General features: G+C 37.0%; 1 protein-coding gene across 2 annotated transcripts; it reads left to right on the top strand.

The window, feature by feature from the left end:
* The first annotated feature begins 1,328 nt into the window (after window positions 1-1,328).
* LOC103497027 (E3 ubiquitin-protein ligase listerin) lies at window positions 1,329-25,317 on the top strand. 2 transcript variants are annotated; one of them, XM_008459083.3, is made up of 16 exons: window positions 1,329-1,820; window positions 1,925-2,042; window positions 2,155-2,217; window positions 2,962-3,039; window positions 5,654-5,745; window positions 6,744-6,846; window positions 7,723-7,875; window positions 8,316-8,980; window positions 9,151-9,616; window positions 10,095-10,624; window positions 11,302-12,040; window positions 12,846-13,539; window positions 13,803-14,848; window positions 14,975-15,427; window positions 23,968-24,198; window positions 24,616-25,317. In XM_008459083.3, exons 1-16 carry the CDS (start codon window positions 1,765-1,767, stop codon window positions 24,841-24,843), a joined length of 5,715 nt encoding a protein of 1,904 aa, XP_008457305.2. In that variant the 5' UTR covers window positions 1,329-1,764; the 3' UTR covers window positions 24,844-25,317. The 2 variants fall into 2 exon arrangements, with proteins under 2 accessions (XP_008457305.2, XP_008457306.2); XM_008459084.3 differs by lacking the exon at window positions 1,329-1,820 and having other exon boundaries at window positions 1,956-2,042; window positions 2,951-3,039.
* Window positions 25,318-25,830: the final 513 nt, after the last annotated feature.

Below are 25,830 nucleotides of genomic sequence, written 5' to 3'. Positions count from 1 at the left end.
GAGAATATTAGAAGAAATGGTCATTTTTTCTTATTAGAATCGCCATCTATACTTTTGGCCCAAATGCGAAATAAAGGCCCAAGTCCAATTAATGGAGCCCAAAAGCGAGACTTATAGACCAACCAAGCAATTTTCAGGGGGAGCTCTCGTTTATTTGCAGGACAAAAAATTTTACACTCCACCTAACACATGCACATATATCTTTGTTTTTCTTTTTTATGTATTCATTTATATTTGTTCATGTAAGCAAACAATGAACTATATGCTTACTTTGAAAGAACAGACATTTAAAATTAAACTTTTATATTTGAAACCGACTAAATAATTCAGCGTAGGAAAGGAGAAAATTGTTAGCATTACTGTTGTTTTTGAAAAAAAAAAAAAGTGTGGAATGAGGAGATTTACCTAGGATATCGATATTGATATCACCTTGAAAACAAAATATTGACATTTATAGTATGCACATGCTTGGTGTCAATTAAATATTTTGTGTCCCTTGAAGGATATTTCGAATATCAATATGAGTTGAGTTTAGTTGGTATAATATACCAACTCATTGTTTGGCTCACAAGCTTAAAATATTGATGGAGTTAAATTGATATACTCTACAAACTTACTTCAACTATCCGTTCTTGTAATGTTTCAATACTCTGTCCATTAACCATTATCGACAAGTATCATTGTCATACATCGAGAAACCAACTTCGATAACCACCTTCACAAGTCCAACTCTGGGCTTCGATGACAACTCCAATAACCAATTATGGGTTATGACAATCACCAATCAAATGATAGCTTCGATGATCAAAACCGACGACCAATTATGAGCTCCGACGATCACTCTGACAATGACTCTGACGACCACCTTCGCACATCCAATTGACACTGACATCCATCTTTGATGACAACTCCAAAACCAAGTTCGAGCTTCGACAACCACCTCCATGCGACCAACTTCGATGACATTTGGTCCTTAATTTTTTTTACACTTTCAACTCAACTTTTTATGACCGTTAAAATATGTTCTAGGATTGTTGATTATATAATTAATTGTATTTTATCTACTCTAAGGGCAACATATATTAATTGTAGAAAAATGTAGCTCCTTAATTGTTATTTTTGTGCATTAAAAGAACTTCTGAAAGATTGCAATTCAATATTTTTATTAAAACAAAGTTTTGGTAAAATTGTTGAAAAAAAATTCCAAACAAATACAGTAATCATGAAAAAAGAGCTAAAAGAAATAGTAACAACCACAAACATATAAACTCGTACCAAACAATTATGCACCCCCCAGAACATATGATCTCCCAACATACTTCCAAGACATGTATATAAACTCCGCAGGCTATATCAACGCAGCTTCCCAAGCACCACCCTACATGCGAGGGAAAGGAAATACGAAGAGTCAGATATAGGTCGCAGCTGCACTTAGGAACTTGGAAGTGAGTCAGAGGGTTCAAACCTATAAATTGTAATTGCATTCGCGTTTCTTCGCGCAAGAACTATAACAATACAACCCATTTCCCTACGCAATACAACTTCTTCCAAGCCTTTGGCAAGGACGCGCCCTTCTTCGCTGAAGAACAATTTCAATCTTCTGATTTCAGGGGGAAGGCGGCGGCGGCCTATCGCATTCGCAGCAGAATTCCCCCATTCCCCCTTCCTATTTCGGACTTCCGTACATTCTCCCGCTTTCCACCTCTCCTCTCAAATTCCTCAATCCCTCTTTATTTTTCATCTGCACTATTCTCCATCAATTGAATGGGTAGGCCCAAGGGAGACGGAGCTAGAAGCAAGGCTAGACCTTCAAGCAGCAGGTGCTGGATGATCATCGCTTTCAGTTTTTCCATTAACTTCAATTCTGTTTTTTTTTTTTTTGTTCATATTCCCCTGACAAATTCAACTTTTCTTGTGCTCCCAGTTTGGCAGCATCACTTCTGCCATCGGATTCTGCCGCTAACGCTGCTGGATTCGGCGGCTTTCTTGGTAGTTACCGGCTCGATTCTTCTCTCACCGGAGATGATGCAGCACCTTTTTCGGTATGCCGGTTTAGGAGAATTGATATATCACGTTATTGCAAAAAAAATTGCTTGATTGATGAATTTGTATTCGTTAACGGGTGTGCTTTTGATGATTGTTGTGCGTACGCAGGATATTGACAGTGAAGTTGCACAACACTTGAAAAGGCTTTCAAGGAAAGACCCAACTACCAAGGTAATTTGTGTATATTTATCTGTTGTCTTTCCTCTACCACGAAACAAGGCTCTTCACGAGGAAATTAGTCGCTAGAGTTTCTGACGTATGAGTAAGAATGCGTTTTTTATTGTTTAGAGCTGGTTGACATTTCTCTTCCAGTGTCCAACACTAAGCCATAGTCTCCACGTCCTGTTAAGTACTAGTTCGAAACATCAGTTATCTTCTTAGTTGAAATAAAAGAGAAACGAAACTTTCATTTTTTTTTTTCAATGAAAGTCGTTGCCATTATAAAAAAAGAAAGGGAAAAAAAAAAAACACATGGTTTGGGGCAATTTTTTCCTTTGCTATCTAAATGCTGTATTATTCTTGTACCACTTCTCATTGTTTGGAGGAGTGGCTGCTTCTTGAAATGAGATTCTTTGACCTCACATTCCACTCTCCCTCGAATTCAGAATGGTAGCGCACCGATAGTAATAATGGGTTAGTTGCAACGACTACTTTTATCAAGTGAAAGGTGAGGTGTAGTGCAGGAATTTTTTAAGTTCAAAGTTAGTCATAACACTCTTGCATTTGAAAGCATCATTGTCAACCAAGTTTGGCAGAGTCTTTTGCATCAAATTTTCACTTACCATACGTATTGTAGAGGAAACTTTTTGTGCTTCTACGTGTGATGATACTCACATTTTTTATTTTATTTTTGTTGTTGAAACTATAACTAAGGGCCCTTTATTAAGAACTAATTTGATTTTAGATTTTCAACAGCTTAAAGCATTGGCCTCTTTGTCTGAGATTCTTAAGCAGAAATCCGGTAAAGACGTTGCATCAATTATTCCACAATGGGTATCTCCCTTCTCCATGTTCTGTAATGATGGCACAGTGTATTCATTCATTTTCCTATTTAATTTGATTTGGTCTTTAGGTTGCATACATTATGAATTGTCATTTATTATGTTATTAGACTCTGTGATGAGGGTGTGGGGCGTGATTGGATAGAATAGAAACCAGAGGTGAAAGAGAAATTGAGTCATGAGCAGGAGCATGGAATTTGGGAAATTATGTGTGTTTGTTGTTTGTAAGTATATATATGTATGTGTGTATATATGCATGGATGTATATTTGTTTAGGAACAATTTCTTTGAAGTTCCTTGTGTTAATATAACTTCCTGTTAATTTATCTTTTTGGATAAACTGTCTTTAGAGTTAGGTCTTTGTGGTTGGTTGCTCCTTTTTAGATGCTACTGTTTGCACTTTTATATCCCTAAATGGGAGTCTCCAGTTTTGTTAGAAGGAGAAAAATAATAATAAGAAGAAAATAAGGGGAAAAAAGGAAAAAAAGAGAGAAAAAAAGAGAGAAAAAAAGAAAAAGATCTCTTAGATTTGACAAAAGAAGTTTTCATTGTGTGGAGAAAAGTTACTTATTGTTTCCCCATGTGCACTTAGTTTGTGGAATTTGAATGAGAACAAGGCTATGCACAAAAGCTTAAAGGTTCTAGAGTTTTCAAGATAATTAAGCCATTCTTAGGATTTAGGAACGCAACAACACTGCATGACTGTCACAACAACCATTGATGTTTTGGAGCTGTCTATTTGCTACCAGTGCCTGATAACCCAAAACTCCATGTGACTTCTGAAAGTGCAACAAGAAAGCTCTTACATATGCCTCCACACCACAACCTTAAAGACCTGAGAAGTTTCTGTGGAGTCCTTAAAATCAGTACTGCTCAGTCTCCTAATGAACTCAGTTTAAAGTCTTGTTTAGTTTGGACAGGTCTTTTAACTTTTTTTTTTTTTTTCCTTTCTTCTCTCTTTCTCTCCCTTAAAGAATCACATAATGTTAGAAGCATCCTTCAAATCATATTAAATTTCCTGACAAACCTCTTCTTCTTCTAATCTTCAATCTTCTCATGTCCCCACACAAAATCATGATATGTTTTGAGAAAATCGCCTTCTCTGGTTGGGCTGTTTTGTTGGATTCTTTGTTGAAGGGTAGAGGAGGATTTGGATCATATCCTTTGGGGATGTCTGTTTGCTCGGTCAGTTTGAAGTTATTTTTTCTTCTTCTCCATCCACAATTGTTTTTGAATATTCATGAGTGTTTGGGCCAGCTTACGCACACCTCGACTAATCTCATGAGACAACCAGCCTAACCCTACAACATTTGGGTGTTAAGGAAACTTGTTGGAAATTAATTCTTAGGTAGGTGGCCGCCATGTATTGAATCCATGACCTCTTAGTTAGTTATTGAGACCGTGTCTTCCTTTTTACTACTAAGCCAACCCATGATGGTTTCTCCATCCACAATATTGGGAAATGGGTAGGTTTTTGTGGTTTTTTTTTATAAACATGTGAATAATTTCATTGATCGAATGAAATTACAAAAGGGCACACAAACCGTGAGTGATTACATAGTGCTATGCCACTGTGTAATAAGAGAAGTAAGTTTGTAATCACAATATTATTGGGTGAATTTACACCAAATAAACAAAGTATACAAAAGGTGATCAAAGAAGCGGTTGAAATCTGATTCCTTATCTTTGAAAGTACAATGGTTCCGCTCGTTCTCAATGAGCCAAAAGAAGGCTTTGATGATGAAGCGCTAGAAGGTTTCTTTTTTGTTTTTGAAGGGGTGGCCAATAAGAAGCATATTCAATAGAGTGAGAGGATTGTTTGGGAAGACCAATTGGTAGTTGAAACATGTGAGAATCTTCTTCCATAAGGACTGAGCAGGCTGAGGTTTATGCTCTATTGTTGGGTTCTTTGGAAAGAGAGAAACAATAAGACCTCTGGAGGAGTTGAGAGGTGTACTAGTGGCATCGGTCTCTCGATAGGTTCAATGTTTCTCTTTGCGCACTGGTGGTGAATTCTTTTTGTAATTACTCGTTAGATCTTATCCTTTTTGATTGGAATGTCTTTCTCTAATTGGACCTCCTTTTGCATCGTTGGTTTTTATATGCCCTCATATGCTTTCATTTTTTATCTTAAGAAAAGTTGATTTTTATTAAAATGATAATATCGATAATAATTAAATGAAAATTGAACCACTGGTTCACAACCATCAGCTTTATGTCTTGTCTCATACTCCTATTGGAATGAGGCTTACCGGCTTGCTTTTAAAAAATGATAAAGAATTTTCCTTTTCCTGTTCCTTTTTTAAATTGTTCTCTAAGTTCATTTCCTTTCAGCTATAGCATATGATGGGATAACATTTTTCTTGATTCTTATTATTTAGTTGGATTTGTACTTAAATCTTATGTATCTTTACTCCCAAGTGTTCTCATGTACATCATACAGGCTGCATAATTAACTGAAGTCCTCCCCCCTCCCCCCCCCCCCCACAAAAAAAAAAAAAAAAAAACAATGAAGCATTATTTCTTCAACTATTTAGTGTTTTATCCTCCAGCCAATTTAAATTGTTGTCATTTCTGAGATGCTTTTTTTTGTTTTATTTTTTTAGGTATTTGAATACAAGAAACTGTTGATGGATTATAATAGGGATGTTCGACGTGCTACACATGACACAATGACCAATCTTGTCATGGCTGCTGGGTACCTACTTTCTCCATTTCTTGTTTATGTTAAGCTTCTAAATTGTAATTAGAGTAAGATGGGTTTCACAACATAGGCTATTTTTTGTTTGAAATGCATTTGTTGCACTGTAAGAGGCAGACACCTCTCATAGAAGAGGCTTGCATATTTGTGGAAGCACAATGACTAATGGGCTTAAAGTCTCTACGCCTCGTGTAATGACTAGAAGATAAAAAATTTATCGCGTAAGTGATGGGAACTAAATGCTGGAAATGAATTTTATTCAAAGATTGCCCTTCCAAAAGGTCACAGAAGGCTATTTATAACCTTGAGGTTGATGGACCAACTAATTTCTAGAAATACACTAACGGCTCTGTAAAACAGAAAACAGAGTAATCAAGATAGGTCCTAAAGAATTAATACAAAATACAAGGAACTTTAGAGGACCTAACATAAAAGCCCTTGGTAATAACCAATTACCCTAAAAAGACTTGCATCAGTATGACAATCTTATTAATGATTATAGTAGTGATGTTAAGGATATCCTTTCAGAATTTGTGTTCAAGTGGCAATCGTTAGTGTGTGATCTTTTTCTTTTTAAATAATTTCTTTGATTAGTATGTTTAGCAATACTTGGTCAGGCTAATTAGGATTTGTAAAGTGTTTATAATTAACTTTGGGGCTTACACCTCGTACTGTCTTGAGGCCACTTCAAGAGAAAAAGCTCCAAAGTCCCTTTAGCTAAGAAGGTTATGGATAAGTATTCTACTACTATAAATAGACATCTGATATGGACTACTTTTCTCCTCATTCTCAAACCTTCTTGTTTAATAACTTGTGACGTATAAAGTTGGACTTGGATATTTACACTTTCACTGGTGGGTTGGCCGAACTCAATTATGTAACATGTTCAATGGATAAATTGCCAGATCTGATTAATATAATAAAGCTAGTCAGTTCATTTGGCCATTAGGCATAGGCACTGACTTAGCTTGTGGGATTTCATGTATGTTCTTCAGGAGAGAGATAGCTCCACATCTGAAATCCTTGATGGGGCCCTGGTGGTTTTCTCAATTTGATTCAGTTTCTGAAGTCTCTCAAAGTGCAATGCAATCATTGCAGGTTTGTTACTAACGTAATGTCACCAATTAGCCTTTTCTTTTATGGAACTAGTGATGGCTCAAGACGATGGATGGATAGAGCAAGGTTCACACTAAAACCTCCAGAAATTTGGGTTCACAATCCCAAATGGGGTACTTTGATCAATCAAATGCATAATGTGTGTGCAAACACCATGGTGTTTCAGTTTTCAGAAATTTTGGCTCTATTGTGTTGCCAGACAAAATGAAAATTACTGTGTCCTTGAAAATTGTAGGATCCATTTGACAAACACTTATTGTTAGAACGTTAGGAAGTTAAGCAACACCTTTGTTTTGTAAACTAAAATTCTTGACAAATCTTATAACTACAAACAGCAGTTGCTGGAAACTTTTCTCTTTTAGTTTGGTCATGTTAAATGGCAATATATGAAACTATAGTCTGTCTTGTTGAATCTGTTACCTAACTTGGTGGCATACTGCAGTGTGTGTGGCCTGATGATTGCTGTTAATTTTCATTGAACACTAAATATGCTTTGATCTATCTTTTTTTTTTCCCTTTGTTTATACTTCATTCTTTTAATTCAAAGTTTGTTCTATTTAAATTTGGTCCAACTCACTTATTTGGTGTGAAATCATGCACCTATTAACATACTAGTACACTTACTCAAAGCTATGTCTTCATGATAATAAAATTTTAAAAGTTTGAGCGTCAAAATTGAACAAACTTGAAGACGAAAACAAATATTTTGAAAGTTCAGGGATCAAAACATAATAAACCAAGTTAAGGAACTAAAATAGGATTCAACCCATTTTTCTTTCAATCTATAGACAACTTGATTTCATATCTATTTAAACAAGGAGTTTTGATATTCTCACTTTAAATCAATTGTGAATGCAGGCAGCATTTCCTGCTCAGGAAAAGAGAGTAGATGCTTTAGTTTTATGTACAACAGAGATATTTATATACCTGGAGGAAAACTTGAAGCTCACGCCAGATACTTTGTCCGATAAATTAGTTGCCAAGGATGAATTGGAAGAGATGCACCAGCAGGTATGCTTTCAACATCTCTCTCTTAGATTCTGCACCATATTTGTCTATTACAGGGGTTGGATATATATCACAATGGATCATGTCCTTTTTTTGTAGCACGAGCAAGTGCATAGATTTTTTTCTCTTCTCCTTTTTCCCTATTACTATTTAATTAAATATCTGTCTTCATTGTGGCATTGTCTAGTAATAGTGCTAGTGCATTCATTCATGGGGCCTTACCACCTCGAAGTCCTAGCTTCTGGAACGCAGATGGTTTCTAATATTTAGATTGCATGTTAGATGCTCTCTTTTGGTTGTATTTTCCCTTTATGTTGTTTTGTTCTATATCAAGTTTCCTGATGCGTAATTGAAAATACTGCTAATTTCTGCTTGGTGATTTTATTTTTGTTTTAAGTTGTGAGTTCATGCTGTTTAGTGCTGTCTTCCGTCTTCGAATGCAGGTTATCTCTTCATCATTGCTTGCTCTAGCCACATTAATTGATGTATTAGTGAGTGGGCGGTCTGAAAGATCAGGGACTGGAAAAAGCAGTGGTGAAACAAAACATACTTCTATGTCTAGGTCTCGGGAGACTGCTATTTCATTTGCTGAAAAATTGTTCACTGAGCATAAATACTTTATAGACCTGTTGAAGTCCAAAAGTAACATCGTCCGATCTGCTACCTATTCAGTCATGAGGAGCCTCGTCAAAAACATTCCTCATGCTTTTAAGGAACAGAACATGAAAACTATTGCCGGGTCTATCCTTGGTGCTTTTCAGGAGAAAGATCCTTCTTGCCATTCACCAATGTGGGATGCAGTGCTACTTTTTTCTAAAAGACTGCCCAACTGTTGGACATATGTTAATGTTCAGAAAACTGTACTGAATAGATTTTGGAATTTTCTTAGAAATGGGTGCTTTGGATCCCAGAAGATTTCTTACCCAACTTTGATTTTATTTTTGGACACCGTTCCACCTTGTGCTGTAGGAGGGGAGAAATTTCTTCTCGATTTTTTTGAGAACTTATGGGTTGGAAGGAATCCATTCCATTCCTCAAGTACAGAAAGGCTTGCATTTTTCCAGGCTTTTAAAGAATGTTTTCTTTGGGGGATTCAGAATGCATCAAGGTAGGTGGTAGTTTCTTGATCTTGTTTTTCCATCTTTTTGTTACTTTAGAACGTGAGATCATTTCTTTCCTTGTTACGAGGTTCTTTACGGCCACTTTATTCAGAACTGGACTTATTTGAATTAAGCTTTAACCTTCGGTTCATATTTTGCTTTTGGTTTTTTCTCTCAGCTTCTGCAATGGAGATGACTTTGTTCATTTTCAAGTCACCCTCATTGATGCCATTCTTGTCAAGCTTTTATGGAAGGATTACTTACATGTTCAATGTCTAAAGAATCAAGACAGGGTATTCTTCGAAGATGCACCCTTGAATAACAAGATGACAGAGGACTTACCAAGTACAAAGTATCCAATGAGCTACTTACAAGATTTGAGAAAATGCATTGTCGAAATTCTCTCTAGCATTCACTTAGCGAAACATGATCTACTTTCTGTTTTTGCTATGGAATTTCAAAAGAATTGTATTGATATGTTCCAGTTGACAGATAATGTAGGAGTAGCCTCGGAAACTATAGAACAGATTATAGGATTTATATTAGAATTGGAACAACTTTCCATGGACAAGGATGATACCTGGCTCTTGGTTCACTTGGTAGGACCGACACTGGCAAATACTTTCCCCATTATACAATCACTTGTAAGTTAAATATCTCATACTTTTTGTGAAGACTTTCTTCAAAGTATTTGTTCTTTGCACTTAGCCACCCACACCTTTGATACATGTCAAATCAGAAAGGTTTATACATTGGGCAGGTAGTATAGTTACAGTGCATCAAATTTTAGCACTATCCTTTTGAGTACATGTCTAAATATTACTCTGACGGAAAGGCCTAGCACATGAATTTCAATCTAATTTGAATGATTTGATTTGAGCTCTTGTTCCATAAATTCTTTAAGAAATTTTATTTTGAACTTCTTTACCTAATTATCAGTTATCTTATGGCTAGATGTAATGTGGATGACCTGTGTCCCTCACAGTTTCTGTGAATGCCCTTATGATCCAACATAGAATCACACTCGAAATATAATAGGGTTTAATTCTTTTGCCCTTCTCCACAGTTGAACTTTAAGTATATCTAACTGAAACTATATTATTCTTGATTTGTTGGCACCAGGACTCTTCGGATGGTGTGAGACTTCTATCTGCTGCAGTGTCCGTTTTTGGACCTCGCAAGATTGTTCGAGAATTATTTATCAATAATAATGGAATGTCCTCTACTAAGTTTTCTGGTGTTGAGGCCCAAGATTTGGAGGCAAGGCAATTCATGCAAGTATTTAATGACATTTTTGTTCCTTGGTGTTTGCAAGGAAACAATAGCTCTTCTAGTGCTCAATTAGATCTCTTGCTTGCACTAATTGATGATGAACATTTCTCTGATCAATGGCATTCTGTTATTAGTTACTCAACTAATTTAAATCATACTGAAGTTGTGCTTGAGTCAATGAACTCAGAAAGTCTAGCCGTGTTGGCGAAGCTTTTAAATAGAGTAAGAGGAAAAATTACAAATAGTGATGCAAGAAAAGTCACCCATACTTGGCAGAGGGCTAATCTTGGGAACTGGCATCATGAGCATTTGGAATCTGCTGCTATTGCCATAGCGCAATCCCATGCTCCGATCAGAAGCTCATTTACGGATTTTCTATGGTATGTGAACTACAGATCTCTTCTCATAATGACTTTACTTATTTTTTTTTTTTTTTAAAAGAACTGTTATCTTTACAGATTCAGAAAAACACACATGGGATACACGTTTTGAACCATTTCATAGTTACTAGTTTACTTTGATTTAATCTTTTAATCTCAGTTAGATTGTCCCATGGAAAATAGCCTCTTCATTTCACTTGTTTTCTTTACACTGTACTGTTTTTATTTGTAAGAAACTGTACAGTTAACTCTCAATTTTTTTCTTCCCCCTTAACTGCATAGTTCAACAACCATTGATTAGTGTGTTGGATGCATTATCTCCTTGAGTGGGAATTGGATCTCGTGATTCAGATAATAATATTGGAGGTTTTGTTTTCCATTTTCTCAGGATTGTTTTAGTGCCATATTTCTTGAAAAGGCTTCAATCATCTTTCATTTTTATTAAAGAAGTATTGTGTGTATGTATGTATGGAAATGTATGTACACGCAGGTGCACACACACATGAAATGGCTAAATAATTTCCAACTATTTTTGCGTGTATCTGAAGATCTCTGGGAGGTTGCTTGCTTTTGGGTAATGAAATAACTCATTCAAAAAAAGTCTTATCCTTAGTAGTCATATCTTAATATTTTAGTAACTGTTATGATTTAATCCTAATCCTGTTTTTTATGTGCAGTTCTGTTTTGGGTGGTTCTGTACAGAATGATTGCTCTTCTTTCGTGTCAAGAGATGCATTGATTGCTATATTCGAGGCGCTATTTCAGAAGTTAGTTAGTTTCTTATTGCATTCTCCTTTTACATGGGCAAGAAATTCTTGTTCTCTTTTGATATCTAGGCCTGATTCTCCTGAAAAAATTTTCCCCAAGTACACAAGTTCTTCAGAGGTTGTTGTGATGGCAAACTTTGCTCTAGAAGTACTTGACCGCTGCATCTTTTGTTTATACAACCTTGGTGAAGAAAATTATCTACTTCCTAGTATTTTAGCTACTATATATGCTATCGATTGGGATTGCAGTATGGAAGGAAAACAAGATGATGTGCTTGATGAAAAATTTAAAGAAGAAAGTAAAGCAAGGTTGCTTTTTGGTGAATCTGTGCGAGCTCTACGCCAAAAGATAACAGATCAGTTTTGGAAGAGCTGCAGAACACACAACAGAAAAAAATATGGAAGTATCTTGATTCAGTTTATTAGGTCTGCCATCTTCAGCGAAGATAGTGAAGAAATTGTGTCTTTGTGCCTCCAATGGATGCTTGAAATTCTGGATCATATCTCTCAGGATCAGTTTGAAGAACAATATATGTTAGACCAGCTTTTGATCAAGAATGATACGTGGCCTTTCTGGATTGCTCCCGACTTCATGGCTCCAAATGAATTTGCTGCTTCAAATACAAAAAACATTGGCTTGGATATTCACGTGAGTGGACTTTGTTTAAATTTTACCATTTCATTCTTCATGACTGTTTAAAACTATTGTGGATACTGGATGCTGAACTTCATGGTCTGAAACTCATAGCAATCAAGGTTGATTTGATTTATTAGCATTTAATTGAAGTTTGACAATTTCTTTCTATAATTTCTTTTTTGAAACGGAGAGAAGCTTCTATTATTAGTAAACTCAAAGTATAATAGAGTTATACATTGAGAATAATAGAGAAGCTTAGAAATGGGGGAGAGAGAGGATCAGTAGGTATCAACCTTGATGGGGTGTTAAGGGGGTGTCAACCTAGTTGAGATTTCTTTCTATAATTTCAGACAATTATTTAAATATATAACCATTTTTTGGATTTTAATATTAAAAAAAAAACTAACTACATGTATAATTGCATGTTTAGGTCTCCCTCGTGTGTTAATGGGTTGATTACTAATATTAGACAGACGGTATGTGATCATCCAATGTTTCCTTCTATTTTGCTTGCTAGATGCACTATGTCAATAAAATAGCAATCAATTCTCACTTTTACCATCAGCTTGAATATGAAAGTGAAAGATGCACATTTCATTTTATTATTTAGTGAGAAATTCAAACAAGGTATTGAAACATCCCCTCTACTCAATCCTGTCGAGCATTTCTTCTTTGATGCCTTCCTGTTTTTCTCCGTCTAAGTAATTAAATGATTGATAGTTGGTTCTCAAATCTCTGATCATTGTATTTTCTGTTGTAAAAGCTAAATTGATGTGTCTAGTATTGAATGTTAATTATATCAAATTTTCATGTGCAGATATCTGGAAATCACAAGTTTATTTCTTTAATAAGCATGTTTATGTCGAAGATTGGACTTGAGAAACTGTTTTCTGGTCAAGTTGAAAATTCTTCTCCTTGCATTAGCAAGATGACAAAGAATGAGGTTACTTCCCGAGCTTGGCTGGTTGCTGAAATATTATGCACATGGAAGTGGCCAGGAGGTAATGCTAGAGGCTCTTTCCTTCCTTTATTTTGTGCTTACGTCAAAAGAAGCTGCTCACATGAAAGCTTGTTGGATTCCACCTTCAACATGTTATTGGATGGGGCTCTTCTCTACAGTAGCAGAGCTGCTCAAAGCCTCATCAACATTTGGCCTTATCCAGTTTCCTTACTAGAAGATATTCAAGAACCATTCTTGAGAGCTCTTGCATCTTTGCTTTTCAGTTTATTAAAAGAGAACATATGGGGGAGAGACAAAGCTAGTTCACAGTTTGAGTTGCTTGTTAGTAGACTTTTCATTGGTGAAGCAGTGAATATTGACTGCTTAAGAATTCTTCCTCTGATTTTGAGTTATCTTGTTCGTCCCATGTGTGAAAGAAATTCTACATTTGATGATTGTGGTTCGTGCTCTGGAGACTCTTTGATGGAAAATACTTTTCAAAGAACTACCGAGGGTTGGCTCCAGAGAGTCCTTTTATTCCCATCATTAAATGAATGGCAGCTTGGGCAAGGTATGTGTCATAGAAATCAACATTAACGATGGGCCACGGACACGAACGTTTTGATTATATTTAAATTCTACATATGTTTCTTTTTGTTTAACTGTTTCTTTTTTCTTTTGTCTTGGGGATGGTTGTAGAAGTCAGGTTTGCTTCCATTTCAAATATATTTCCTAAAAACCTAAAAAATGCTATTTTGTAGTAACCACATGATAAGGTAACAAGTAAAACATAGCACTTCATTTTTTCTCGTCTCTTTTGATCTCTTCTGGCAGATATGGAATATTGGCTTTTGTTGGTGATATCATGTTATCCCTTCAGTTGTTCCATTGGAGGTTTACAAACATTGAAGCTGGACAGAAATATAAGCACTGAGGAGGGCAGCCTCTTATTGGAATTATTTCGAAAACAGAGAAAAGCATCCAGTAGATCACCTGCAGTTAATCATGCGCCATGGGTACAAATGTTATTGTCAGAGCTTATGGTTGTGTCTGTTGGTTACTGTTGGAAGCAATTCAGTCATGAAGATTGGGAGTTTCTGTTGTTCCAGTTAATGAGTTGGATTCAATCAGCCGTTGTAATAATGGAGGAAATTGCTGAAAGCGTGAATGATATTATTGTCAAGAGTTCTACTGCTATGGATTTAAATGAAATTTTAGAAAAGCTTGAGCAGAGTGTTCTGATCTTGGATCCAATCCCTTTTTGCATTTCAAGAAATGCCCTTTTATCATTTTCTTTGTTTGATGGTTCCCTTGGGCTACATGGCCTGAAAGATATGGAAAGTTCAAGCCCCCAGCAATTTGATAAATTGAATCACGTCAATGATCGCATTGTTGAAGGTATTCTTCGCATGTTCTTTTGCACTGGAATTTCTGAGGCCATTGCATGCTCCTTCAGTGATAAGGCTGCATCCATTATATCATCATCAAGACTTGAACTTCCTTATTTCTGGGACTTGATAGCTTCAAGTGTTACTAAATCCTCAAAAGATGCTAGAGAGAGAGCCGTGAAATCAATTGAATTTTGGGGACTCAGTAAAGGGCCTGTTAGTTCTTTATATGGCATCCTTTTTTCCCCTAAACCGATTCCTTCATTGCAATATGCAGCCTATGTTATGCTCTCAACTGAACCAATTTCTAACTCTGCAATTATTCGAGAAAATACTTCTTGCTACCTGGATTATGATATAACCACTGAACAGAGGTCAACCCAAGTTGATTTTTCGTCCGAATATAATGTGCTTTTGAAGGAGGAAATATTATGTATGATTGAGAAACTCCCTGATGATGTTTTTGAAATGGAGTTGATTGCCCAAGAAAGGGTGAGTACATAATCTCCGTTGTTCACTTGTCATTGAATTGTCAAAACTTAAGCACAATCCAATTTCAGTTCATAGATATTTCTTTAATAGGACCTGAGGCTGATACATATGATTTAATCTTTGTAGGTGAATATATATCTCGCATGGTCTTTGTTGCTGTCACACTTATGGTCATTACCCCCATCCTCATCTGCAAGGGAAAGATTGGTCCAATACATCCAAAACTCTGCTAGTTCTAGGATATTAGACTGCCTTTTCCAGCATATACCTGTTGAAGGCATGGCTCTTCAGAAGAGGAAAGATACGGAACTTCCAGCAGGGCTATCAGAAGCTGCAACTGCAGCAAACCAAGCCATTACCACAGGTTCATTATTGTTTTCTGTGGAATTTCTTTGGCCCATTGAACCAGTGAAATTGGCATCTTTTGCTGGAGCAATATTTGGGTTGATGCTTCGGGTTCTTCCTGCTTATGTTCGAGGGTGGTTTAGTGACTTGCGTGACCGTTCAAAGTCTTCTGTACTTGAATCTTTTACAAAAGCGTGGTGCAGTCCTTCTATCATCGCAAATGAATTGTCCCAGGTATGTGCTCTCTTTTCCACGCCAAGTCAGGTTGTTTTCTGTTTCTGGAAGTCTTGTGGCGATGCTCATTTATTAACAGTATAAATCTTGTTACTTTTTAATTTATCTAAGACAGTAAAATTAAGATACTTCGAATTTAGTTGATCAATTAGAAGGTTTCGTTTTGATGCAGTGGATTGAGGTATTATGCCAAATCCATGCCGAATAAGGGAAGTCCATCCCTAATTTATAGAAGGTCTTAAAAGAATAATGTTACAGATTGAAATATTGATTAAAAGCCCCCATTACAACCCTAAATTTGCTTTTTATAACCTTACAAAGAAATAAGACTAATTAACTAACTAATTAATTCTAATTAACACTACTTAATCTAAATTAACAACTTAGACAAATACTAAACTAAATGTACTAATTATATCCTCATCAATTAGAAGGCTTTAAATTAAGATACTTTGAATTTAGTTGGTCAATTAGAAGGCTTCGCTTGAGAGGTGCTCTGAATTCGTTTGCGAAAGTATGAATAGAGATGGGATTGGGCTTGTTGGGTCATCCAAAACACAATAGAGATGGGATTGGGCTTGTTGGGTCATCCAAAACACATCAAATAGAACTCTTTAGATACTGGTTCTAAGTCTGCATCACTGCCTATTTTATCAATTTCTGCAGCTCAAGCGAGTCATGTCTTATGGGTGCCCATTCAAACTGCAAAACAACTTATGGTGAATTGATAAAGTAGTCAGTAAAGGGTGTCAAGCATAAAAAGCAAACTCATTAATTGAATGAAATATCCAAGGACATCCAAAGGTACAAAAGGGCCAATGGTTTTCCTAAGCAATAAGGAAGCGAAATTCCAGCCCATTTAAAGTCGACAGTAGAAAAATGCAAATTAGTTTTTTTTTTAGATCTAATTTCAGCCACCTTTTCGTCGAATAATCGGTACTTTGTAGGGTTTGAAGGCTGCAGATAAGGTGTTGGGATTCAAGTCCCTTGAACACTTATTTAGAACTAGTTCTCTCATGGTCAAGAAACAAAATTTTTTTTAATTGATGCTGTTGGCTTAAAAGTTTTAGCTTCTTGGATGTTTTGTCTTCGTCATCATGATTTTCAGTGGAGGGCGAAGATCTCTGGAATAGTTTATTTGGGTTGGATAGTTTTGAAGCAACCGATTGCCTCTTCTTGATTTTCCCTTCTCCTTTCAAATTGAAGCATGTGGAAATTAAAATTTTAGTCTGAAGTGGCCATTTTTCATCAAAGTGTTTATATTTTATTTGTGTTAAGCTCTTTACTAATGTCTCAACTCCCTATTTCTTTGGTTCTTTCGTTGTTTCTTCTTTGCGATCGTTTGTTGGTCGTTTTCCCTTTCGCTTTGTCCGTTTCATCTTTGTTTATTTTGTTTGCTTTATCTTTTTCTTATTTTGCTCTTAGTATATTACTCTTGTACTTTGAGCATTAGTCTCATGTATTATTAATAAAGAGGCTTGCCCGGTTCATCTTTGTTTATTTTGTTTGCTTTATCTTTTTCTTATTTTGCTCTTAGTATATTACTCTTGTACTTTGAGCGTTAGTCTCATTTATTATTAATAAAGAGGCTTGTCTCTGTTTCAGAAAAATAATTTGCAATAAGGAAAGAATGCTATGACTATTTATAGCCTGCATATCTTTGCACCAAAAGTAGCATTATGAATGGTAGTATCTATAAAGCTCTTTGTCATTCTCTATTTTCCCGGAAGACTCTTGCATTTCTTTCATTCCAGACCTTCCAAAAAATAGCAAATAATGCGTAACACAAATGTGTTTTGGCCACTTGAAAGGTGGATTGTTGATGAGTAAATGGAGCCAACTCTGTGTCAGAAGGAAATGCAACCAACTAGTTGAAGGCATGGAAAAACTCGAACCAAATCCTTCTAGAAGAGGGACAATTAAAGATATGTTGACAGATTCCCCAAGAGGGAGATAGGTTGATCCAAAGGCGGTGTTCTTGTGACCTATCCATAGTATTAAGTAAGGACTTAGTGATTTCCCAAAGAAGGAATGTCATTCTTTCCGGACAGGCGCAGCTCCATTTTGTACAAGGCAACTTTGAGTGTCTATTGGTGGTGAGAAAAGTGTATGATAATTTTGCAGTACAACCATTAGAATCATCAAGCTTCCATGTCCAGAAATCTCTTCGGTCAGTAAGGTTCAAATTAGGGACGAGATGTGAAAGCAGCCTATTCCATAATCTCATCATCTTTCTGGCGTCTTCTAAAATTTAAAGACCTGCATTGCTCACTATTCCTAACCTCAACAGATGTTTTTTTTGTACCTGCGAACTGATAGAGCTTTAAAGTTTTGTTGAAGAGTGTAGTTGCCAAACCAAGTATCAAGCTAAAAAGCTGTAGTTGAGACATTTCTGTCTATTTTCCTTGCCTCCCGCCTTTTCTGACTTTGTCGTCTTCTCTCTCCTTTTCTTTTCTTCTTTTTGCTGGTTGGGGTTACTATTAACAAGGTCTTTCTGATGCAGAATATATTTCCAAGGACTTTTAGAGGATATTGGTCAATCAACCATTATCCTTTATTATGAATATTGAAAGCAATTAACAACAACCTGAGACTTACGTGGAAACCTGAGAACCGGGAGAAAAACTACGATACTTTAGTTTTTATTATTTTTCTTATGAATACAATAGATACAAAGGGAGAGAATAAATAGAGTACAATAGGAGTGAGAAAGGAAAAGATCTAGGAAATATTTAGAGAATAAAATCTTATATATTATTTTTTCCAAAAATACTCTAAGGGCAAAGCTCTACTAATTCTAACATTCCCCCTCAAGTTGGGACGTAAATATCAATGAGTCTCAACTTGCTAACACAAAGGTCGAAGTGTGGTCTGAGAAGCCCCTTGGTGAGAACATCAGCAACCTGTTGGTTTGAAGGAATGTACGGAATGCATATGCTTCCATTGTCAAGTCTTTCTTTGATGAAATGTCGATCAATCTCAACATGTTTAGTTCTATCATGTTCAAGTGGGTTGTTAGCAATACTAATAGCGGCTTTATTATCACAAAAAAGCTTCAATGGCATCTCACATTCCTGATGAAGATCTGACAAGACTTTCTGGAGCCAAATTTCCTCACATATTCCCAGACTCATAGCTCTGTATTCAGCCTCAACACTGCTTCTGGCCACAACACTGCTTCTGGCCACAACACTTTGCTTCTTACTCCTCAAAGTTACAAGATTGCCTTAAACAAAGGTACAATACCCGGAGGTAGACTTTCTGTCAATAACAGATCCTGCCCAATTCGAGTCAGTATATGTCTCAATGGTCTTTCTATTTGTTTTTCTAAACATCAACCCTTTACCAGGTGTATTTTTCAAGTATTTCAGGATTCTGTTAATAGCTTCCATATGTTTCTCATAGGGAGCCTGCATAAACTGGCTGACAACACTCACAGCAAAGGAAATATCAGGACAAGTATCAGCAGGACGACATCCCAACATACCTGTCTCGGTTAGCAGATCAAGGGTGTTTTTTCTCTGAGACACGGAGATACCTTCGTTAGATCTGACCACCTCCATTCCAAGGAAATATTTCAGATTTCCCAAATCCTTGATTTCAAATTCATCACCCATTCTCTGTTTTAGTTGACTGATTTCTGTTTGATCATCTCCAGTCAAAACAATGTCATCCACATAAACTATTAGAATAGCAATCTTCCCTGTCTTGGAAACCTTTGTAAATAAAATATGGTCAGAGTGCCCTTGATTGTACCCTTAGGACTTGACAAACGTATTGAATCTGTCAAACCATGCTCTCGAAGACTGTTTCAGACCATATAGGAATTTCTGGAGTTTATACACCTGCTGACCAAATTGGGCTTCAAATCCTGGCGGGGGCTCATGTAGACTTCTTCCACAAGGTCTCCATTCAAAAAAGCATTCTTAACATCCAGCTGGTATAGAGGCGAATCTTTGTTCGCAGCAACAGATAATAGGACTCTAACTGTATTCAACTTAGCAACTGGATAAAAGGTTTCTGAATAGTCAATACCATAGGTCTGAGTAAATCCCTTTGCAACTAACCTTGTCTTGTGTCTATCAAGCGTACCATCTGCTTTGTATTTGAGAGAGAACACCCATTTGCATCCTACAATTTTATGTCCCTTGGGTAGAGCACAGATCACCAAAGTTCTATTCTTTTCAATAGCCTTCATCTCTTCTACAACGACATTTTTTCATTCAGGACACTTTAGAGCAGTGTAGATATTTTTCGGTATTATGGTAGAGTTAAGGCTTGCTGTAAATGCTCTAAACTGTGGAGAGAGATTATCATAGGAAACATAGTTGCAAATGGGATGTTTAGTGCAGGATCTAGTACCTTTTCTCAAAGCAATGGGAATGTCAAGAGAATGATCATACTCATCAAGTTTCCTTGTATGACCATGTTCTGCTTCATCTTTACTGGTTTCTATTCTAACCTCAGTCTCATCACCATGGTTCTTTTCTTCCATATTTTTAAGAATAGTAACATCAGACCTGTCATTCTCACTCATCGTATTATTAGTACAACGTTCTGTAGGGTTTTCCATACCTTGGTCTTGATTAGGTTCGAAGTCTTGGACTGGAGTCGGCGGTTGACTAGTAGGGGACCCAACTTCCTTTATGAGATTCCTCCTGTAATATGTTTTCCAGGGAACTTGGTTTGTGGTTAAGATTATGGAATGAGGATCGATTCTCACAGAAAGTAACATCCATAGTGACACTCTCCCCCTGAAGATGGCTAACGGAAAAGTAGGGTCGATTCTCACAGAAAGTAACATCCATAGTGACAAAGTATTTCCTAGACGGCGGGTGAAAACATTTATAATCGCGCTGGTGAAGGGGATATCCAACAAACACACAAGCCTGAGCTCGATGGGTAAATTTGGTCTGATCAGGGCCAAAATTATGGACATAAGCGGTACACCCAAACACACGAAGAGGAACCTCTAAAACAAGGCGAGTAGAGGGGTAAGACTCCTTAAGACAATCTAAGGGAGTCTGAAGGTGGAGGATACGAGAAGACATTCTATTGGTTAAATGAGCGGCTGTAAGAATAGCATCTCCCCACAGGTATGATGGAAGGGAAGTGGAAAGCATAAGGGAACGAGCTACTTCCACAAGGTGACGGTTTTTTCGTTCGGCCTCTCCATTTTGTTGAGGAGTGTAGGCACATGAGGTTTGGTGAACAATCCCCTTGGAGGCTAGAAATTCACTAAGGTTATGGTTTTGGAATTCCCGACCATTATCACTCCGAAGAATTGCAATTTTTGTATGAAATTGTGTTTCAATAGTATGATAGAAGTTTTGGAAAATGGATGAAACCTCGGATTTATCTATGATAAGGTAGACTTAGGTAAGACGGGTATGGTCATCGATGAAAGTTACAAACCACCGCTTTTCCGATGAGGTGGTGACCTTGAAAGGACCCCAAACGTCACTATGGATTAGGGTAAACGGTTGTGTAGGTTTATATAGTTGTGAGGGAAAAGATCTGATGTTGTTTAGCCCGGATACACACATCATAAGATAGAAAAGAGACATCAAGTTTAGAAAAGAGGTGGGGAAATAAATATTGCATATATGTAAAGTTTGGGTGGCCTAGTCGAAAATGCCACAACATACAGTCTTGTTCAGAAGTGCTAAAGTAGGATGACAGTAAACTAACCTTAGACAAACTACTACAGGAGGTATCATCAAGGATGTAAAATTCCCTACTATGCCGGGTAGTGCCAATCGTCCTCCCTGAGCTCATGTCCTGAAAATAAACCGATTCAGGTAAGAAGATAGCTTTACAATGCAACTCACGAGTGATCTTGCTTTTAGATAACAAATTGTAAGACAGTTTAGGGACATGCAAAACATTTTGGAGAGCAAAACCGTCAAAGGGAACTATTTGTCCTTTGCCAGCAATCGGAGCTAGAGAGCCATATGCTATTCAGATTTTTTTCATTACCAGCACACGGGACATACGAGATAAAGTGTTCCGAAGAACCTGTCAAGTGATCTGTAGTCCCCAAGTCTAAGATCCAGGGGTTCTTCCCATCAACGCTAATAAGCTCAAGGGACTGAGGCATACCTGACTGAGCAATGGCACCCAGAGTCGGAGTCTTGGTCTGGCTTGTAGTAGGATAAGTTGATTGAGAAGTGCTGGCAGGGGTAGTCTCACTAATGTAGGCACGTCTTGAGTTCTGTTTCTCGTTGGAGGACTATTTCTTGCCTCCTAGGGGCGACCGTGGAGTTTCCAACACTGATCCTTGGTGTGCCATTGTTTCTTGCAGTGCTCACACACAGGAATTGATTTCCCATTAATCTTGTCATTGTCATGATTTGAGGACTGAGCGCTAAAGGTAGCGGAGCCAACGGTAGGGGTAGTCAGTACACCCATGGCATTAGTGCGATTCTCTTCCAGGCGGACTTCAAAACAAACTTCCATTAAGGAGGGAAGAGGTTTTTGTCCGAGTATACCACCACAAACAATATCAAATTTGGGATTAAGTCCTGTAAGGAAGTCATAAACATGGTCAGCCTCTTCAAGTTTAGCATATTGTGTACCGTCATTTGGTGTGTCCCAAATTGTCTCTATGCACAAATCCATCTCTTGCCAGAGGAGAGAGAGCTTGTTAAAATAGGTAGTCACGTCCAGGGTCCCTTGTTTGCAATTATGGACCTGTTTTCGCAGTGTATACAACCGAGAGGCATTCTGTCGTTTCGAGTAAAGGGTTTGAGTTGTATCCCACAAATCTTTTGTTGTGGCTGCATATAGTAGAGGCTTGTCGATCTGTGGTTCCATACTATTAATAACATGGACCGAATAAGTTTCGTTCCAAGGCGTCTCCTGGTGGAGGACGTACAGTCTCTCCAGTTAAGAAGCCGAACTGGTGGCGACCTTCGAGGAACATCTTTATTGATTGGGACCAAGAAAAATAATTTTGGCCCATTTAATTTTTCACCTGAAAAATTCCCTGTAGACGAACCCAAAGAGCCAGTTATATAATTTGACGGTAAATTAGGGAACGAAGTTACCGTGTTCTTGAAATACATCGGCAACTCGGTTGGTTTGGAATGCGTCGAAGACTCGCCCGCTTCAATGTCCGATCTGTTCTGGGGTTGATCAATTCCATTACCAGAAAACAACGGTTGCTGTAAAGAGTCAATGTACAGTGGATGCTTTCCGTACAGATTTACGGTTGAGGGTTGCTGTCCGGAGCTCATAGGCGGCGCATGATGATGCGGATGGCCAGAAGGGTTTGACGGTTGGACATCCGACGGTGCGTAGAAGGGAATGGGCTGGGCGGTGAGATGAAAAGGCGACGGTGTGTGGGCCCATGCATTGGATAGGAACGGCGCGTGAGGCATCTTCTGGTCAGACGGCGGCGATCCCGGCAGCAGTGTCGGCGACGGTGATGGGTTCAGTTTCAATCTGGGTTTCTAGGTTATTTTCTAGGGTTTCGTTATTGCTTTGCTCTGATACCATATTGAAAGCAATTAACAACAACCCGAGACTTACGTGGAAAATCGAGAACCGGGAGAAAAATCACGGTACTTTAGTTTTTATTATTTTTCTTATGAAAACAATAGGTACAAAGGAAGAGAATAAATAGAGTACAATAGGAGTAAGAAAAGAAAAGATTTAGGAAATACTTAAGAAATAAAATCTTATATATTATTTTTTTCCAAAAATACTCTAAGGGCAAAGCCCTACTAATTCTAACAATGGGTAAATCAAGTTTCATTAGTGTAATTATCGTTTCTCTTTTCATTATTATATATATATTTTTTTTTTAATTCTCATTGCTCCCTATCGAGTTTCACTACTCAATTCAACATGTTTAAACGAATATGTCTAAAGGAGGGGAGCTAAAAAAAATTGAAAAAGAGTAGCGAGAGCAAGTAAAATGAGAATTGAGTATCAACACGCATACGCAACATGTTGATTCCGAAATTTGACTTTTTGGTGACGCAAGAACTTAAGCTTTTAGAAGGTAGGTCAAATCTGGCCTTTGGTACAATTTTTTAATTTCTTTTGATGCAAAAGTCCAACATATGCTTATACCGTTGCATAAAATTGGTCAGTCAACCAAGGGGCCATGCTTAAATGCTAATGCGGAGTCGCATAAGACAGCAAAACTATAACCTTCATGTGAATCAAAATGGGTATTTTCATCGAGATTACGACAAAGGAAAAAGCGAGGTTACACACCACATGAAGCACCTGCGTTGAATATTATTTGTTTGGGAACCATCATGAGTTGATCTAGTAGTAAAGAAGGAGACAAATTTAATAAATGGATAAGATGTCTTGGTCCAATCCATGGTAACCACATACCTAAGAATTAATTTTTTACCAGTTTCCCTGACTCCCAAATGTTGTAAAGTTGGATGGGTTGTCCTGGGTGAGATTAGTTAAGGTGCTTGCAACCTGGCTCTGACACTCATGAATATATATTATATATATATATTAATTTTGAAGTTCAATGCTATCAATTGTTTACAAAAATATTTTCTTGGCTGCAGATAAAAAAAGCAGAATTTGCTGATGAAAATTTCTCAGTTGTTGTAAGTAAATCAGCCAATGAGGTAATTGCTACTTATACTAAGGATGAGACGGGGATGGACCTAGTAATTCGTCTTCCTTCATCATATCCACTAAGGCACGTTGATGTTGATTGTATGAGGAGCTTGGGAATCAGTGAAGTTAAGCAGCGGAAGTGGTTATTATCAATGATGTCATTTGTCCGTAATCAGGTATTTGTATTTGTCGTGTGTGTGTGTGTATCTATATTGCCTGAAAGGATTCAGAATCTTAGCTGTCATCTTAAAAAAAGGGTAAGTAATTATATATATATATACATATATGGATGCATTCAATAGATAGATCTACATTAAATATGAAACTTCAGATCAGGTATTTCATGTATTGGGTTAGGTGTGAAAGATGTGAACGATCAATTGTTAGGAGTAGGAAATGCTTTGTGGAGAGACCAATAGATGGTCAGAGTTTGACTCTCTCAAGTGACAACATAACAATAAGAATAAGATTCCTTTTGAAGGCAGCGACCAGATAGAATTAAGTTCTTATGATGAACCTCCATGACTAGGGTCAGGTATATAGGGGCATTTGAGAAAATAGTGGATGATATAGATTTCCCTTGTGTGATGCAGAATGGTGCTTTAGCTGAAGCAATAAGGATATGGAAGCGTAATTTTGACAAGGAGTTTGAAGGAGTTGAAGAGTGTCCCATTTGTTACAGTGTAATTCACACAGTCAACCACAGCATTCCTCGCTTGGCATGCAAGACCTGCAAACACAAGTTCCATTCAGCATGCCTTTATAAATGGTTTTCGACTTCACATAAATCAACTTGCCCTCTCTGCCAGTCTCCGTTTTAACCTGAATTCCTTCCGGTGGGACGGACTAGTTTTGAAGATAATGCTTGCATCCACTCTGAAATAATGGTGGAGTTGAGAGGTACACAATCAGAAACTTAAAAGTCTTAATTCTTGTATACTCTTGAAAAGAGGCCTCTGTCCCCGTTCTAGAAAGAAGGAAGAAATGAATGTGGGGAAGAACACAAATACATCTCTCTCCAGTTTTCGACAACATAGACATAGGTGATCACCTTAACTTACTTTCTATTTGTATTTCTTTTCCCCAACCCAAATTTTTGGCTTGGGTAAAGTTTGTTTTTGTAATTTACTGGATTTGTACGTAAGTTATTATTTAGGTTTTCGTTAAGACTTTTTCTCGGGCTAACCAACCCCATGAAAGTGCAAGGATTCAAATCTGAAGCCTGAATGGCAGAATTTTGTATGTTTTATCGATTCCAATAGTTTACTGTTATTCTATTGTGATTCATTTTTCCACTCCGATGATAATATCATCCTCTGCACACGTCTTTACTTAGTTGACTTGCCATAAAAGTATTCCTTGTGCATGTGATTGTTAACATCCTTGTGCATGTAGTTAACTGTCCATGAAAATGTGTCATTATAGTGACAGTCTACCCGTCTATTGACAACATTCTATTACTAATAGATTATATGGATTTTTATGGAAGTCTATAACTGATTGCTTTGTTCATAATAGAAGTTTATCACCGATAGATTACATGCACTCTAATTGAAGTTTACCAACAATAGTTTTATCAAAGAAGGATTAACTTCAATTAGAATGTGTACATTCTATCAGGTTTAAAATCAAAAGTTGGGGTTTTTAGGTTTTTAAAGCTGTGTTCAAGTTATTTATGTTCAGATTTCGATTTCTTGAATTTCTCCCTTTTTTTATTGGTTGTTTTGTGAATTTCATAACATGTAGTATATGTAAATTGATCTTATATATATAATTTTGAAATAAATATTTAATATTTTCATTCTAAA

The sequence above is a fragment of the Cucumis melo genome, chromosome 12 (genome assembly GCF_025177605.1).
Source record: "Cucumis melo cultivar AY chromosome 12, USDA_Cmelo_AY_1.0, whole genome shotgun sequence".
NCBI classification, from domain to species: domain Eukaryota; kingdom Viridiplantae; phylum Streptophyta; class Magnoliopsida; order Cucurbitales; family Cucurbitaceae; genus Cucumis; species Cucumis melo.
The sequence above is the reverse complement of the archived record's forward strand: the minus strand, read 5'-3'. Positions and strand labels throughout refer to the sequence as shown.

Bases quoted from the DNA above. Each gene is read 5' to 3' on its own strand.
- LOC103497027 (XM_008459083.3), top strand. From the start codon at position 1,765: ATGGGTAGGCCCAAGGGAGACGGAGCTAGAAGCAAGGCTAGACCTTCA. The intron at 1,821-1,924 runs GTGCTGGATGAT...TTGTGCTCCCAG, and splicing joins GCTAGACCTTCAAGCAGCAG to TTTGGCAGCATCACTTCTGC. The intron at 5,746-6,743 runs GTACCTACTTTC...TATGTTCTTCAG, and splicing joins AATCTTGTCATGGCTGCTGG to GAGAGAGATAGCTCCACATC.